The 15,448-nt window shown below is 48.4% G+C and overlaps 2 protein-coding genes across 11 annotated transcripts in view; one reads left to right on the forward strand and one right to left on the reverse strand.

The window, feature by feature from the left end:
* LOC146498735 (serine/threonine-protein phosphatase 6 regulatory subunit 2-like) overlaps positions 1-10,917 on the forward strand; it is a 22,153-nt gene extending 11,236 nt beyond the window's left edge. For 3 of the 4 annotated variants that reach the window (XM_085138961.1, XM_085138960.1, XM_085138959.1), the window contains 9 exons: positions 17-114; positions 403-460; positions 633-760; positions 861-985; positions 1,066-1,210; positions 1,307-1,395; positions 1,529-1,703; positions 2,680-2,787; positions 3,908-10,917. In XM_085138961.1, the coding sequence (XP_084995087.1) occupies positions 17-114; positions 403-460; positions 633-760; positions 861-985; positions 1,066-1,210; positions 1,307-1,395; positions 1,529-1,703; positions 2,680-2,787; positions 3,908-3,956 (975 nt within the window). In that variant the 3' untranslated portion in view covers positions 3,957-10,917. The remainder of the gene's footprint in view (positions 1-16; positions 115-402; positions 461-632; positions 761-860; positions 986-1,065; positions 1,211-1,306; positions 1,396-1,528; positions 1,704-2,679; positions 2,788-3,907) is intronic. The other variant, XM_085138962.1, reaches the window with a different exon arrangement.
* Positions 10,918-12,107: 1,190 nt separating this feature from the next.
* sbf1 (SET binding factor 1) overlaps positions 12,108-15,448 on the reverse strand; it is a 49,146-nt gene continuing 45,805 nt past the window's right edge. For all 7 annotated transcript variants that reach the window (XM_085138940.1, XM_085138944.1, XM_085138941.1 and 4 more), the window contains 9 exons: positions 15,288-15,389; positions 15,022-15,207; positions 14,561-14,687; positions 14,361-14,491; positions 13,837-14,181; positions 13,397-13,602; positions 13,187-13,274; positions 12,974-13,105; positions 12,108-12,624 (listed from right to left, as the gene is read on the reverse strand). In XM_085138940.1, the coding sequence (XP_084995066.1) occupies positions 12,526-12,624; positions 12,974-13,105; positions 13,187-13,274; positions 13,397-13,602; positions 13,837-14,181; positions 14,361-14,491; positions 14,561-14,687; positions 15,022-15,207; positions 15,288-15,389 (1,416 nt within the window). In that variant the 3' untranslated portion in view covers positions 12,108-12,525. The remainder of the gene's footprint in view (positions 12,625-12,973; positions 13,106-13,186; positions 13,275-13,396; positions 13,603-13,836; positions 14,182-14,360; positions 14,492-14,560; positions 14,688-15,021; positions 15,208-15,287; positions 15,390-15,448) is intronic.

Consider the following 15,448-nt stretch of genomic DNA (forward strand, 5'->3'; position numbering starts at 1 on the left):
TGCTTGAACTTCACAGGCTTTCTCAGACTATCAGATCCAACAGATGACTGCCAGCTTCGTGGATCAGTTTGGCTTCAATGACGAGGAGTTTAGCGAACATGATGAAAATATCAAGTAAGTCTTCTAAGGAAAGGAGTTCACAGTTTTCATCCTGATCTGTAGTTTCCAGGGATTCTTCTGGCATCATTTGAAACTTCACATTTGTATAATGCAGCAGCGGCCAGCATGTTTGTGACTGCTGGCTTACAGTGACATAGGATAGCTTTGGTGTCTTTGTTCAGATAGTTTAGGCCTCCAGGTATCACAGGAGGAGAGTTTATCGAAATGTCCCAAACACAGAGTTGAGTTTCTAAGCTTTATGTAACGTGTGTTGTTGCTTCTGTGTGTGTTCTCCCTTCTCAGCGCTACGTTTGACAGAATCGCCGAAATAAACTTCAATCTAGATGCTGATGATAACAGTGTAAGTGTGTGTGATTCTTTAAAACTCGTCCAATGATGGGAGTGAGCTGCGTGTTTCTGCTGTGCAGTGAAAGCACCGCATCAATGCTAATTAGTCACAACGTGCTCCTTCATAAATATGTTGAACCCATGCAGCGCAGTCCCACTGAAAGCTCTCCTTTCATTGTTCACAGGCCAACGCAGCTGCATTTGAAGCCTGCTGCAAAGAGAGGATACGCCAGTTTGATGATGCTGAGGAGGAGGAGGACATCTGGGACGATAAGGAGATCAACTATGCAACACAAGCTAAATCCAGAACAAGGTCAAGCTGATGCCGTGTTTCATCCTCGCTGCACTTTGTTGAATGCCGTGGATTTGTTTCATTAAGCCTTTAACTTAATGAGCTTCTTCCTTTCTTCTAGGTTCGGGGTCTCTCAAACCTCAGAGGGAAGCTCCAGGAGCAGCATGGAAAACGGAGGTCGGGAGCGGGACCGTGGATCTGAATCGGACGAGGACGAAGACTCTGAGCAGAACACGTCAGATTCGGGTAGATGGGAATGCCGCCAAGTGTCACACTGACCTGTAAACAGCCTCTCAGGTCTTAAAAGTGTTTGGTGTCATCTCCAGGTCCTGGCTGGACAGCAAATTTCAGGGATTCTGGAGAGAGCGCAGCATCCCAAACCTCCCCCGGGTGGGAGAGCTCAGCAGGGAGCGCGACCAAGACACAGCAGACCGGCTGGGCTAACTTCACTGAGTTCCAGCCTTTCTCTGGGTGAGCAGTCACATTGCTTAGAGCGTCTTACAGACCGCACTGGTGACGGTTTTCATAGGAACGCCATGCTCAGTGCTCTCTTCCTGGTTCCCACAGTACAAAGACAGATCCCAGGTGCAGCTCTCCTGTGGAAACGGGCAGCAGTGATGTCGATAAACAAGCCAAACAAAACCACGAGAAGAGCGGTGAGTCGCACGCCACCGCTCCGGTCGGCAGATCCTAAACTCACGTCCAACTCACAAACACCGGTTCTTAATTGGAGTTGGCAATAAATGAAGAGAAGTGTAATAACAGTATTTTTCTGCACGTGTCTGTCAGCAGATGTTAGTAGCTCCCCTGGTCCAGCAGGAGAAGGGAGAAAGGCTCCACTCGTGGCCTCAGACAGCAGCTCCTCCGGCGGCTCTGACAGCGAGGAGGACGACAAAAACGCTGGTGCTCCTCCCACCTTAGAAACAGCCAGCGCCCCGGGCAACAAGACGGCCGACCTCAAAAGGTGTGCGTCGTCACGACTTTCAGAATGTGTCATATCAGTGAAAGCAGTTGGGCGTTTAAAGCTCAGTGAAACGTATACGGCGAGTAAAGCATGAGCGCCGAAAAACAAACGTCACTTTGGGGTGAAGTCCTGAGACTGTCCACGCTGCACACACACAAAACCTCTGTGTGTGCAAACATCTATATTTGAAACATAATTACCACATTGATGTAATTATAGAGCGCGCTGGAATTTGAAATTGCTGCGTGCATCCAGTTGAGCTTCGCCTTTCTAAGTAAAGTTCACCCCGGGAGCTGAAGTTGTTAACACGGAGCCAGCTGAGCTCCACACACATCATGAGCATTTCTGTTGGGTGCCTTTGAATGCCACTAGTGCAGGGGTCGGCAACCCGCGGCGCTTTAGTCTTTATTTCGCGGCTCCCGGTGGTTATTTTTTTTCATCGCTCAAAATAAGCGTCACACTCGCGGAAGCCGGTATGCTCGAAACGCCGTGCATTTATCGAGACTTTCGACCCCAAGTAGGCCAATTTGATCTTTTACATTGTGTATAATGTCTGTTGATTGTATTGTTTGTTTTAATATTTGTGTACAGCGCTTTGTGACTGCCTGTCTGTGAAAAGTGCTTAATAAACTTTACTTACTTACTTTAGTTGTTCACACAAAGCATAAAGGTAAAAAACAATATATGCAGTGTTATTTTAAATGTCAAAAAGTATTTGGAGCTCCCAGTGTTTTCTTTTGAGTCCAAGTGGCTCTTTGGGTGTTAAAGGCTGCAGACCCCTGCACTAGTGGATCTGACCACTCAGCCTTCACATGCTCAAAACTAAATGGACAGCTGGCTGCATTCTGCACGAGTGTCCATGAGTGTAGCTGTTCTCTGAGCTTGTTTCCCTCTGCTGGTTGGTTTTACAACTAAAAGCACTTTCCCTGTACTGCAACCATAATAAATGTTACATTTATATGTGTGTGTTCTGCAGTGAGGAGTGTCCGGTGTCTCTGGAGAAGCTCTCCCTGTCAGATCCTCCTACAGCTTCAGAGCAGCAGCCTGCTGAGGATTTACCTGTAAACACGCAGACTGACAGGAAGTAAGTAGCCAGGAAGTAAAGCACCTCGAGGTGCTTTATGTTGTAAGGTAGACCCTACAATAATACATGCAGACAACAATCACATGACCCCCTATGAGCAGCACTTTGGCGACAGTGGGAAGGAAAAACTCCCTTTTAACAGGAAGAAACCTCCAGCAGAACCAGGCTCAGGGAGGGGCGGGGCCATCTGCTGTGATTGGTTGGGGTGAGAGAAGGAAGACAGGATAAAGACATGCTGTGGAAGAGAGACAGATTAATAAGCATGTCAGTGCGCGAGCTCAGCTGGGGAGACATGAGTATTTCTATCCTTCCTGCTGCCTCGAGCATCAGCCTCTCATCACAGTGTTGGCAGATGTAGTTTGGTAGAAAGATGAAACGGCTCCTAGTGCATTTCTTTGCATGTAAAAGTGCACAGTTATCCTGCATTTGCAGCACAATGCATCATGGGTTTGCTAAGAAAATGTGATGCTGCACAACAGTAGTCACGAAGTAAAGCAGGTCAGTAAATATGGTGCTGTATGTAATAGTAAATAATGTTTTAGCACACAGCAGGATTGTATATGTGAAAGTCAAGTCGCTCGTACACGCTCACAGACGAGTGGGCTGCACATTTTGAATCACATGTAGACTCCAGCAGGGGGGGGGGAGTCTGCTGAGTGCCTGCAGAGGCCACTGCTGGAGTACTTTTAACATGTTGTTGTGTAAAACAGACACAAGGCCTCCATAGAATCATGAAATCAGTTAACTCGATTACACTTTCTGATTAAAAACACATCTTTGTGGTTAAGTATGTTTGTATCCCAGGAGCATATTTAGTTGCTGCATTCACACTAAATGTAAAGCACTGCATTCATGTTAGTGGAGGTGAATGTGTCAACGTTTGTGCATTTGGGGGAATAATCGGAGACGCCACTCTCAGAAGTGGAGCTCAGGGTTATCGGTGCTGGTTCAGCTTTGTGGTTGAAATGGGAAACAAAGAAATGTTACTTACTCACACGCTTGACAGCAGCAGCCTGTTTCTTACGGAGGCAGACAGACTGCAGGCTAACAGCATGTAGTGCTGGACGTGCATCGTGTGTCTCCTGCACGCAGCTGACTGTTTCCTTTGTCGTCCCAACAGAGAGGAAACGCCACCGCCCCAGGAAGTGTCGGTCAACGGGCCCGTGTGAGCGCGAGTGGGCGCAGAAGCCCCTGAGAGACGCAGACCGTCAGCCTCCTCCAGAGTGACTCCCCTAAATAACCTCACTGCAACTATGGTGTTTTTACTGAATCACTCTGCCATGTTATTGGACCTGGACACTGCCAATCGACACCAATAACGAGGCGGCAAACATGTAAAAAAAACAACCCCCCCCAAATAAAACAAAGAAAAAAGCGAGACGGAGCAGAGTGCAGAGGAATCTTCTTCAAAGCCTTTTCCTGATGTTGCACACGATGCAGTTTTAATGTAGCAGCGATCTTTGAAACGACAGAGGGGTAACATCGTCACCGCTATTTTTTTATGTCCTCAAACATTACTCCCCCGCTTCCCACCCTTTGGGATTTTACATGGGCACCCCGAATGGATAGCACAGGCCAACTTTAAACGATGCCTCAACAATAAATACGTTGTTTGTTTTTCCTTCAAGCTTAAGAAAAAGCACTTATGCAGCCATTTACTGTACATTATAGCACAATGATGTAAGTGTTGTACCTTCATCTCTGCTGGTTGTCTCCTCTGTCCTCACATCAAGGTTTTTATCCAGTGCTTGGGTTTTTTTCGTTTGGTCGCTGTTGATGAAACATCCTTACCATCGTACGTCACCAGGTTTCTGAATGTTTTGAAGTGCTTCAGGACGCTCTGTTGAAGAGGAGAAGCGGGTCAATGAACAGAGCTCTAATAGTATTACTGTCTTTTGCTCATGTGCAATAATGTCAATTAGCCATTTTATTTAAAAAGAAAAAATCAATCTGGCATCAGAGACTCATTGGGTAGTTTCAGATTTGGATATGATCTCAATTCTCTCTTCTTTTACTTTAGTGCATGTATAACCGGTTCTCTGTTGACCTAGCTAGTGAGCTAAGACCTTCTGATTGTATTGACCTTTAAGTTCTTGCTATCCCCCTTAAATCAACCAAACTTTATCTACCTATATACAAATATTATCTACATTTATAAGTAATTTTACAAGCAATCTTGAGATTACTATTTTTGTCTGTTCCTTTTCTCTCTTTCCACCAAGCACTTACTCACAGGGGGAGAGTGACATTTGGTAAGAGTGACGCTGTATGCCCCCCCCCCTTTTATTATTATTATTATTAATTTTTTTTAAGGTTAATTTTATTTTGTTTCTGAGCAGCAGAATTGGAAGGAGTGCAGGTCTGCAGAGCTACAGACCTCTTTGGTGTACTTAAATCATTTGACAGCGATCAGGTTCTATGATTATTGTTAAAAAATTCAAATTAAAAGTGTCTGGCTGACCACATTAATACCAAAGGCTCTGCTTTGCTGGTCTGGTGTCATCTTTGCACTGGTGCAATATGTTTTGTTTTCAGAGACCTCGTCCACACGCGACACGACACCTCATGATGTTTTATAGTGCAGGTTAAGACCCCACAAAAAGACCAACCTCTATGAGCAGCACTTTGGCGACAGTGGGACGGAAAAACTCTTTTACCAGGAAGTAACCTCCGGCAGAACCAGGCTTAGGGAGGGGCGGGGCTATCTGCTGCGACCGGTTGGGTTTGAAGAGAAGGACGCGGGACAAAAGACGCTGTGGGAGAGAGCCGGAGATTAATAACTAATGCCGAGTGGTGTAGAAACACCAGCATGACTTTATGGGGGGGAGCACAAACTCCCTCCAATGAGGAGATGTTCAGAAATCATGTGATCAGCTCATCAATGTGGCCAAAATTGCTTCGGAGTCAGCAGCCACTCAGAGCCCGAACACGTTCGGTTTTCCCTCCGACATGTCTGTGCAAACACCACTGCTGCACATGTGGCGTGCACACTTTGCTCCTCCCCCTCTGCTTGGTGTTGTTGGTCTTTTCCTTCTTAAATAACCTGGTCATGAGAGGCTTTTGTGTGTTGGTTTAAGATTTTCATTCATTCTTTTCAGCATGTAAAGTGCAGTGTAGCCCCACTGGGACAGATCCACTCTGAGGGTTCTAATGTGCAGCTGTGATGTTAGAAATCAACAGCAGCACTGAGGTTACTCTGCATTAAAATGATTTTCTCTGAATCCGCTAAATCCAAACATTGCATTTTACCTTTTTTTGTTAGAGTTGTAGCACCATCATCTCTGTTTGGAGTAGGCAACGTTGATCTGTGTTGTTCGGGGCAGAATAGTTTTGTGTTGGTGAGCAGAGAGGGCGTCTCTCTGGGGGCCGCAGGTTTAGTCCAACCAGCTAATGCTTAGAAAACCCGGCTGTGCTTTCAAAAATGTCAAGAACTATCCATCCATCCATCCATCTTCTTCAACTTTATCCGTGGCCGGGTCGTGGGGGCAGCAGCCCAAGCAGAGAAGCCCAGACCCCCTCACCCAGGGGGCGCCTCCTGGGTGAGGCTCCTTTCGATGTGGAGCAGCAGCGGCTCTACTCTGAGCCCCTCCCGGATGGCTGAACTTCTCACCCTATCTCTAAGGGAGATGCCAGCCACCCTTTGGAGGAAGCTCATTTCCGCCGCTTGTATCCGCGATCTTGTTCTTTCGGTCACTACCCACAGCTCGTGGCCATAGGTGAGGGTAGGGACGTAGATCGACTGTCGATCTCCGGCTCCCTTCTCCCATCACTCGCAAACAAGACCCCAAGATACTTAAACTCCTCCACTTGCGGCAAGAACTCATCCCCGACCCGGAGTGGGCACTCCACCCTTTTCCGTCTGAGAACCATGGCCTCAGATTTGGAGGTGCTGATCCTCATTCCCGCTGCTTCACACTCGGCTGCGAACCGTTCCAGTGTGAGCTGGAGGCCCTCACCCGATGAAGCCAACAGAACCACATCATCCGCAAAAAGCAGAGATGATACTCTGAGGCCATCGAAGTGAAAGCCCTCCACCACTTGGCTGCGCCTAGAAATCCTGTCCATAAAAATTATGAACAGAATCGGTGACAAAGGGCAGCCCTGGCAGAGCCCATCACCCACCGGGAATATTGCCATGCGAACCAAGCTCTTGCAACGGTTGTATAGGGATCGAATGGCCCGTAGCAATGGGCCAGACACCCCATACTCCCGCAACACCTCCCACAGGACACCCCGAGGGACACGGTCGAATGCCTTCTCCAAGTCCACAAAACACATGTAGACTGGTTGGGCAAACTCCCATGCACCCTCAAGTATCCTCAAGAGGATGAAGAGCTGGTCCAGTGTTCCGCGACCAGGACGAAAACCACATTGTTCCTCCTGTATCTGAGGTTCGACTAACGGACGAACTCTCCTTTCCAGCACCCTGGCATAGACTTTCCCAGGGAGGCTGAGGAGTGTGATCCCCCTGTAGTTGGAACACACCCTCCGGTCCCCCTTCTTAAAGATGGGGACCACCACCCCGGTCTGCCAGTCCTGGGGTACTGCCCCTGATCTCCACGCAACATTGCAGAGACGCGTCAACCAACACAGCCCTGTCAAGAACTAAAATGTTCGTTATGTTCGGTTAACCTTCAGTGGAAATAAACCATCACAGGTGGTCATGAAAATGGATTGTGATTTAGTGAATCCACGTTCACCTCACCTCACCACACGGTCCTGTATCTGCTCAGTAATAGTTTACAGCTGTTTGGGTCTTGAGTTCTGCTGCGACTCTTCTTCATCAATCAATTCAGTGTTACCACGTTTACAAATGGCAGCACATAATCACAGCTGTGGTCCTCAGGGGACAAAAGTGTCAGCATCTGGTTTGAATGACACTTAATATACTTAATATTTTCCCCACTTTTAATTAAAACTTAATTCAAACATTTTGACACTATTTCTTTATTCCATTTCAAATGTAAGTCTGATAAAACCTCATAAAAATGAACTTTTTCTTTGTTTTCGGGTAAAAAATAAATTAAACCATCAGTTATTGTGATTATTGTTTCACAGCCAGAGTTTGTTGCTTTAACAGATGATCACAGACGGGTTTATGTCAAAGTTAATTTAGGAAGCTGTTTTTAAACTACAAGTTTTTTACTGGCAGCAAATAATCACATCTGTTGTCCTCTGGGCTCAAAAATGACCCCGTTTGCTTTGACTGTTTATAAAGCAAGAAGTATAAAATATCATCCATCTCTGTGTTTCAAGGTTTCATTCAACTTTATTCCAACTCATTACCTGACAGTTTTCTATATTTTGGCATGGTAGGACAGCAGGGCATGGGTCTGAGTGAAGGCAAACTTTCATGAGGACAAAGGCGTGTCCATATTTGACACAAGTGCAGGAGGAAGCTCAGGTTCATTCCTCTGCACTGGTCCCATCATGGACAGCTTTCTTTCTGCAGTTGCAGGCCAAGGGTCATATACAGTAAACCAGTTGTTACAGGTGATTGTTTTCTTTTGGAAACCTGCAATGTTAGGGACAACTCGCGTGTCCTGACTGCAGGACAGACGGTTTGTCATCGTACACTAGCATGTTCCATGTACAGCTGGACCTGCATCACATGCTGCCCATGTTTGTATCTCATAGTTCCTGGTTTACTTGGATGTTCTGTTGGACAGAGTCCTCTGAAGGGGACTTGGTGCTCATACAGTCAGATCAGTACCAGGATCTGACATCACAGCAGGAGACACGCCCACTTGTTCCAAACACCTCAAATGGGAGCACGTTTGTGTCATGAACGACGATCATCTATTGTGTCTTTATCAAGAAATTATATCCTTTTTGTGCTTCTATGATTAATCTTGTGTCACCTTTAAAACTACTCTACCAGACTCAGGATGTCATAAACTGGCCGTAGCGACTCTACTGGATGCTCGGCAGTAAGAATCAACACACCCACATGTGCCTACAGCTGCATTCGATCCATTTTTCTTCCTCTCTCGTCGTCCCTCCTTGTTCGTCATTGAGTTGGCTGTAGAGCAGCTCATCTGCTGATTGGATGGTTGTTGGTTCAATCTCTGTGTGCTCTAGTCTGGAGTTCTTACCAAGGTGTCCTTGGGCAAGTTACTGAACCCCAACTTAGTCTCTGATGCATCCATTGGCATGTAAACGTTCAAAGGCAGAATACACTGTGTGTAATGCTTTCAGTACTCGAGTAGAAAAGTAACTGAAGGAGTATGGGACCTGGCACATGTGCTTGGACTGTGGTAGATCGTCTTTCTCTGAGGCCCATGAGAGAGTCATGCATCGTCTGTCACTGGGAAGGATAGAAGACCAGATCAGTGTTTCCTAACATTACTGCAAATATTCCTCTGTCTCAGCTGACTCCTCTTTCCTGCTTGATTCTTTGTCTTCATCATAATTGAAATAGAAGATGTGCAGTCCGCTGACACATCTTCCATTTCAGTTTCACATTCTGAAAATTCAAGAAACTTCAAGAAGCCCAGTCACTTTCTTTTCTCCTCAGACTACCATGTCCTGGATGTCTGAGAACCTATTTGAACATAGTTCAGATTCTTCATCACTTTCCTTCACTTCATAGTCTTCTTCCTCTTCTGCAGGTGGGTGATGTGCTTTTTCAGAGAAAGGGTAGCATGTGCTCTAAATATTGACAATATTTTCTTTATCTTCTAACCCTGGATCTTCCTGAACATTGATTCTTCCTCCTCATTATACTAGAGCAGCGGTCTCCAACCCCCGGGTCTCGGACCGGTACCGGTCCGTGAGTCGTTTGGTACCGGGCCGCGAGAGTTGAGGCTCAGGTGTGAAATGTTTGGTTTTCAGGGTTTTTATCGGTTTTCAGCGTTATTTTGTTATCGTTTTGATCGTTGACTCGGTTTTCCTGGGTCTTTTCACGTGTGTTATGAATAAATCTTCTTTTTTTCAGTACTAGTTTTATTTTGTTGTGTTTATCCGCGACACCTTAAAGGCCGGTCCGTGAAAATATGGTCGGGCATAAAACGGTCCGTGGCGCAAAAAAGGTTGGAGACCGCTGTGCTAGAGGACAATATATGCTTTGATCTACTGCTCATTGCTTTGCACAACATGGTAAAAAGAAAGTCGATTATTGTCGGGTCGACCTTACAATACGAAGATGCGACTGTTGTGATTTGGCGCTGTGTAAATACAGTTGAATTGAATGTAGAGCGCCTGCCTCCTCATTGTGCTGCCTGTTGTTGTGGTTGTTATGACCTTTGCTTGACCCCACACATCAGTGATCCAAGATCAAAGGAAAGCAGTGTGTGAAAATGTGACCCTTTGCAACACTTTGTGGACGTTTTTGTCCCCGAGGACAACAGATGTTATAAAATCCAATAAAAACCCCATAAATACATCAAATTACTTACAACTTATTCCAATCATGCAAAGCAGAGTACTGAACAACTGTTATTTTCAGACCATTTGATTAATAAAAAACACATTTTTGATAGCAAAAGATTTCTTTAGAGGACAAAAATGGACAACACAAGGGTGATAGCAGGTATTTGGTTTACTCTTCTTACAGGAAGTGGAAAACAGGTGATCTGCAGGTGATGCAGGTTGAGCGCTGCAGAGCGGCGGCTTCATGCACAAAAAGCTGTTGACTGCGGTGCAGCACCGGTGCAGCTGTTTGCAGACAGACACGGACACGTGAACGTTTAAACCCACAGTTTTTTATTTGGATTCTAAAAACTCGACATGATTGACAACATAACCCGGCTCAGAAGGTCATTTCTAATTTAATAAAAAACAACAAATAAATAAACTGATGATGTCATATTCTTGGGGCGATGCAGCCGCTTGTTGAGAGATGAGTAAACGAGAGTGAGAAAGGTGAGCTGGGGCTGACGCGAGGACGCAGCGAGCGTCTCCCACGGGTATCTGTTCCTTACCCAAACCATCGAAGAGACCGTTTGACCTTTGACCGTGAGGCGCAGGAGCCTGCAGACTTTTATAGGTAGCTGATAACATCATGCTCGCACCGCTAACACCAGCAAATCCTACTGAGATAAACTGAGGAGCATCAGAATATTAGCCAAACAGACTGGATACTAAAAAAAAAAAAAGGATTTTATTAGAATAATTTATTCACAGGATCAGCGTCAATCAGTATGAATATTTCTGCGTTATCTTCAATCTCACAACGATGCACCAGGAACACCTGACCTCTGACCTTTGTTAGTCCACGTCGTCCCGTCGCTGCGGGCGAGCAGCGCGGTGAAGAGGCTTCCTCTGCCACTAACACGCCCCTTCCACTCTAATGTTAATGTTTAAGGACAACCGTGTTTACACAAAGAAAAAAGACACTAAGGGTTTACATTTCCAAAAAGCATTAGTCACATTAATACAGAAACAAATGGCACGTTGAATTCCTAATTTCAAAATAAAGTGGTGCTTGAGGAACTTTACTGAGGAGACAAGTTAAATAAATTACTAGCATAAACATACAAATCTGGAGTAGTATATACAAAAGAGTTATTAGCACAAAAACCTGTTCAAAGACAGCAGTAGGACATTTTTACAGAGCGGGGTTTGGGGTGCTCGATGCTCGTGGAGGGACAGACACAGATGTTTGAAACCTCCGACCGCGCTCCCAGGGCCACGCCGCTCGTGCTGCATCGTTCACGTCTGAACACAACAGCGTGGAAACTCGTGACACGCCTGTGTGACCGTCACCACCCCGCCGTCATCGGAGGAAACGACAGTATTTCACTTACAGCTCTTACGGTCTCGTGTCTGTGCTGACTGATGGCTGAGGCGCGTTTTAAATTTGGAACTTCTGCCGACAACAACATCGATATAAGTTCTGGTCTTTTAAAAATGTTCAGTTGAATCGGTCGTTGCGTACGCCACACGAGTCACCTGCAGGCAGCGATGTCACCACGTCTGCATTTACCTGCTTCGCTCAGTCGTAGAGGAGGAAGCTCGATACGTAAACCACGATGGGAATCAGAGAACAAAGCGATTCATGGCAGAGTCGAAACGAGACAATTTGAGCGGTTAAAGAAATACGGGAGTTTTCCTCTCCCACTCGGCGTCTCTACACCTCCTGGGTCTCCTTCTACCTGTTTCATAAAGCAGTCCCTCCTTCAGCTTCCCTTCAGAGTGTGAACGTTGGCGCACAGCGTAGTGAGGGTCCTCTGTAAACACTGTCGGTGACGAGTCCACCGACACTCTCAACACCTGCTGGGCTCTTTGATCGAGCGGTTCATGGCGTTCACAGTGTGCCGTTGCCACGCGTGGAGGAGCGCTGACCTCCTCCTGGAACAAATTTGAGATTTTTAAAAAGCAAAAAAACAAAAAAACTGAAAGGAAATCCTTCATGAACCGCTGACGAGCCCCCTCGTTGCAGCCGCTTCCTCTTGAACTTCCTTTGAACGCGCCGTGAGAGCGCCGCGTCAGGCGGTGGAAGAGGAAGAGCGTCTGCCGACCGACGAGCCGTCGGGCCCTGGAAGTCCGTACGAGGCCGGGCCGACTGCAGTCCTCCGTCATTCCTCCCCAAAGTGTGCGGCAGGGCAGTGAGGTTAGTAGGAGGGGAGGAGGGCGGTGGCGGTTTACTGGAAGGATCTTCATGCTGCAGCTACGACAGCGAGTGGTTCTTTGTGTGTTTTTTCTTTTTATAACAAAAACACTGAAACATTGTGACGCAAAGTCATTAGTTCAACACAGAGCACGGTGGTCACAGGCTCCTCCCCTCGCCGCTCGCCTCTATGCGTCTGACAGGCAGCTCTGAACACTGTCCATCCACAGCTGTGCGTTCAGGCTGTCCTGGGCGCAGAAGTTGTACACTCGTTTGGTCGTCTTGAGCTGAAAGAAGCAGAGAGACGAATCAGCATCGTTAAACACACAGACTGAAAACAGCAGGGTCTCCCGGACGTTTCTCCATGGCAACGCTGCAGGAGCAGGGGGAGGGGCTCTCTGCAGTCGCTCAGCTCACTGCTACAACCTCCAGAGTTTCACGTAATGCTGAAACTAATCATCTTTGACTCTGTAGCCTTGGAAGCCTCCTGGGAGGAGTGTGTGTCTGTTGTGTGTTTGTTGTGTGTCTGTTTAAACAACTGTGTGTGCACCAGCGCTTAGGGAGGGCGGTCTCCGCCTCCCCATGAACGCTATGGGGGAGCTTCAGCCAATCAACGCGGTGAGGGAGCTCACTCACATCAAAGAAGGCTTTCTCGTCCATGTTTTTTGGCGCTCCCATGGCGGGTGTTCCCGCGGTGACAGACTCCACCTCAGCCAGATCGATCACTCCTTTGCACTCCTTGTCCTGCCTGCTCTCGTAGTATCTGAGCTGCAGAGGGAGGGAGAGAGGCGCCATTAGACCAGTAACAGGTCTCCTCGAGACAACGCGGGAACCGTCCTATGCTCTTACCTGGTGTTTGGTCTTATCCAGCACAAACCACCGCGGTTTCCATGGTTTCAACAACGCCCCTCTCTTGAAGAGAATGCCTTCAAAGCTCCTGGAGGCCAAACACAAGTAAAGACATGCGTGAGCTGTTCTGACACCACTGCGCTGCAGTTTATCTACAGCCCTGTGACGCGGCGGCAGAGCTGGGCGGAGTCACTGCTGGCAGGTACAGACCTGTTCTCGCTCTCGCTGCTCTGGAACTGGCTGTAGAGGGTGCTGGTGCTCGGCCGACCGGGGACGGGCGTGGACGTGGCGCTGGCTTCGCAGTCCAGAGCTAGGTTGATGGAGGATCCTACACCGGTCTCCTGCAGGTAAACGCCCTGAGAACGCCGCTGATGGCTCAGGTTGGATGACATCAGCAGGGAGCTGGAGAAGGAAAGCTGCAGAGGCAGAAAACATCAATGCACACACACCGAGCTGCCACTGTGTGGCTCAAAAACACACAACAACCGCATGCAGCAGGATTAAAGCTGCAGGGTCGAGTGTTAGGACCCTGCAGGGTCGAGTGTTAGCACTCTGCAGGGTCGAGTGTTAGCACTCTGCAGGGTCGAGTGTTAGCACCCTGCAGGGTCGACGCTGACCTCGTGCGCTTTGAAATGAAACCGTGGGCCCACCTTGCTCTCAAGCTTGGTCTCCGTCCTCTGCGTGGTCTTGATTTTATCCCACGTGTCCTTCCACTTATCCGTCGCCTGGCCGAGCTCCGCCTCCAGACTCTGCAGGTCCTGCAGCAGCTTGGTGATGGCGTCGGGCACCACCTTGGTCAGGTTGTCGTAGCACGGCCACACAATGTGGCGTTGAGATTTAGGCCCGCTGGTGTCGGGTTTCTCCGCCATCTCTTCGGCCGCGCGCTCCTGCCGGCCCCTCAGCTCCCAGTCGTAGGACGGCCCCTCGGACAGCGTCTCCTCCGTGTAGAAGTCCCACACCTTCAGGTTGGAGATGAAGGTGTACGGCCTCAGCACCTGGAACACACGGCGCTTTATTAAGCACGGGTTTGTGTCTCGGGCACAGCAGGCTGAGTTTGTGTTTCGGGCGCCGCAGGCTGAGTTTGTGTTTCGGGCGCCGCAGGCTGAGTTTGTGTTTCGGGCGCCGCAGGCTGAGTTTGTGTTTCGGGCGCCGCAGGCTGTGCTCGTGTTCTCACCTCGTCGTCTTCAGGAGAGAACATGTAGTTGTAGAAGACGGGCGTCTTCTTGTTCAGCCTGTCGATGTAGTCCCACACAGACTTGCACACCTGAGGGTTTTTCCTCTCGCCTTTCTCCTCGTACAGCACGCCTACACACACACACATCGGTTACACTAACCTTCAAGCGTGGAAGCAACGCGGGCTCGGTGTGTACTCACCCAGCTCGATGCGCTCGTAGTCCGAGTCGAGCAGGAAGGTGCGGAAGCGGTTGGAGACGTAGTGGTAGGCCAGGAACTTCAGGTAGTACTGACTGAACTCAAACTCCATGGGGAACTGGAGGTGGATCTGAGGGTGGAGGCACACAAACACATGCTGTGTGTTAATTAACGGTCTGCTCTGAATCGTGTCTCAGCGCTGCAGCTGCTCCGTACGTCCAGCAGCCACCAGTGCAAACAGGAACAGCTCTGACCTCTGACCTTGTGGCAAACGCGATCAGAGGAAGGAGAACTGAAGCCTGCTGAGCGTTACATCACATCTAAATAATCAGGATGATTCTAGGAGAGTAAATCTGACGCTGCTGCTGCCTCACAGTCCAGACACGTCGCAGCGCAGCGGCTGTGAGAGCATCCGGAGACAAAGCGCCGGTCCTTGATGGTGGATAAACAATCAGCTGTTGTACCTGGTGCACACAGTCGAGGAACTGCAGGAAGATGGGGGTGAAGCCGCTGCTCTGGCTGCCCAGCGTCTGAGCTCCTCTGTGGCTGAAGCGGTGGCCAAACGACAGCCACTCCTTCTCCACCAGGAGCCGGAAACCATCGAATGTCCTGTAGTAGGGATCAGAGAGCAGCTGCACCAGGGACACCACCTGCAGAGAGACGCAGCATCACACACTCTGCACCCTCGCAGCTCGCTCTAACAAAACCAAGCAGCCAGTGTCTGTCAGACCTGCGTGGTGACGTCCCAGCCGTCCTCCAGGCTGACCATGACTGACGAGCCCGTGTCCAGCAGCTCCACCACCAGCACAGACACCTGCAGCACCCTGTGGAGCTGAACACACGCAGTCAGCACAAATAAGACGACAATCGGCTGAGAAACACAAAGCGCGA

This window comes from Neolamprologus multifasciatus, chromosome 17 (genome assembly GCF_963576455.1).
Source record: "Neolamprologus multifasciatus chromosome 17, fNeoMul1.2, whole genome shotgun sequence".
NCBI lineage: Eukaryota > Metazoa > Chordata > Actinopteri > Cichliformes > Cichlidae > Neolamprologus > Neolamprologus multifasciatus.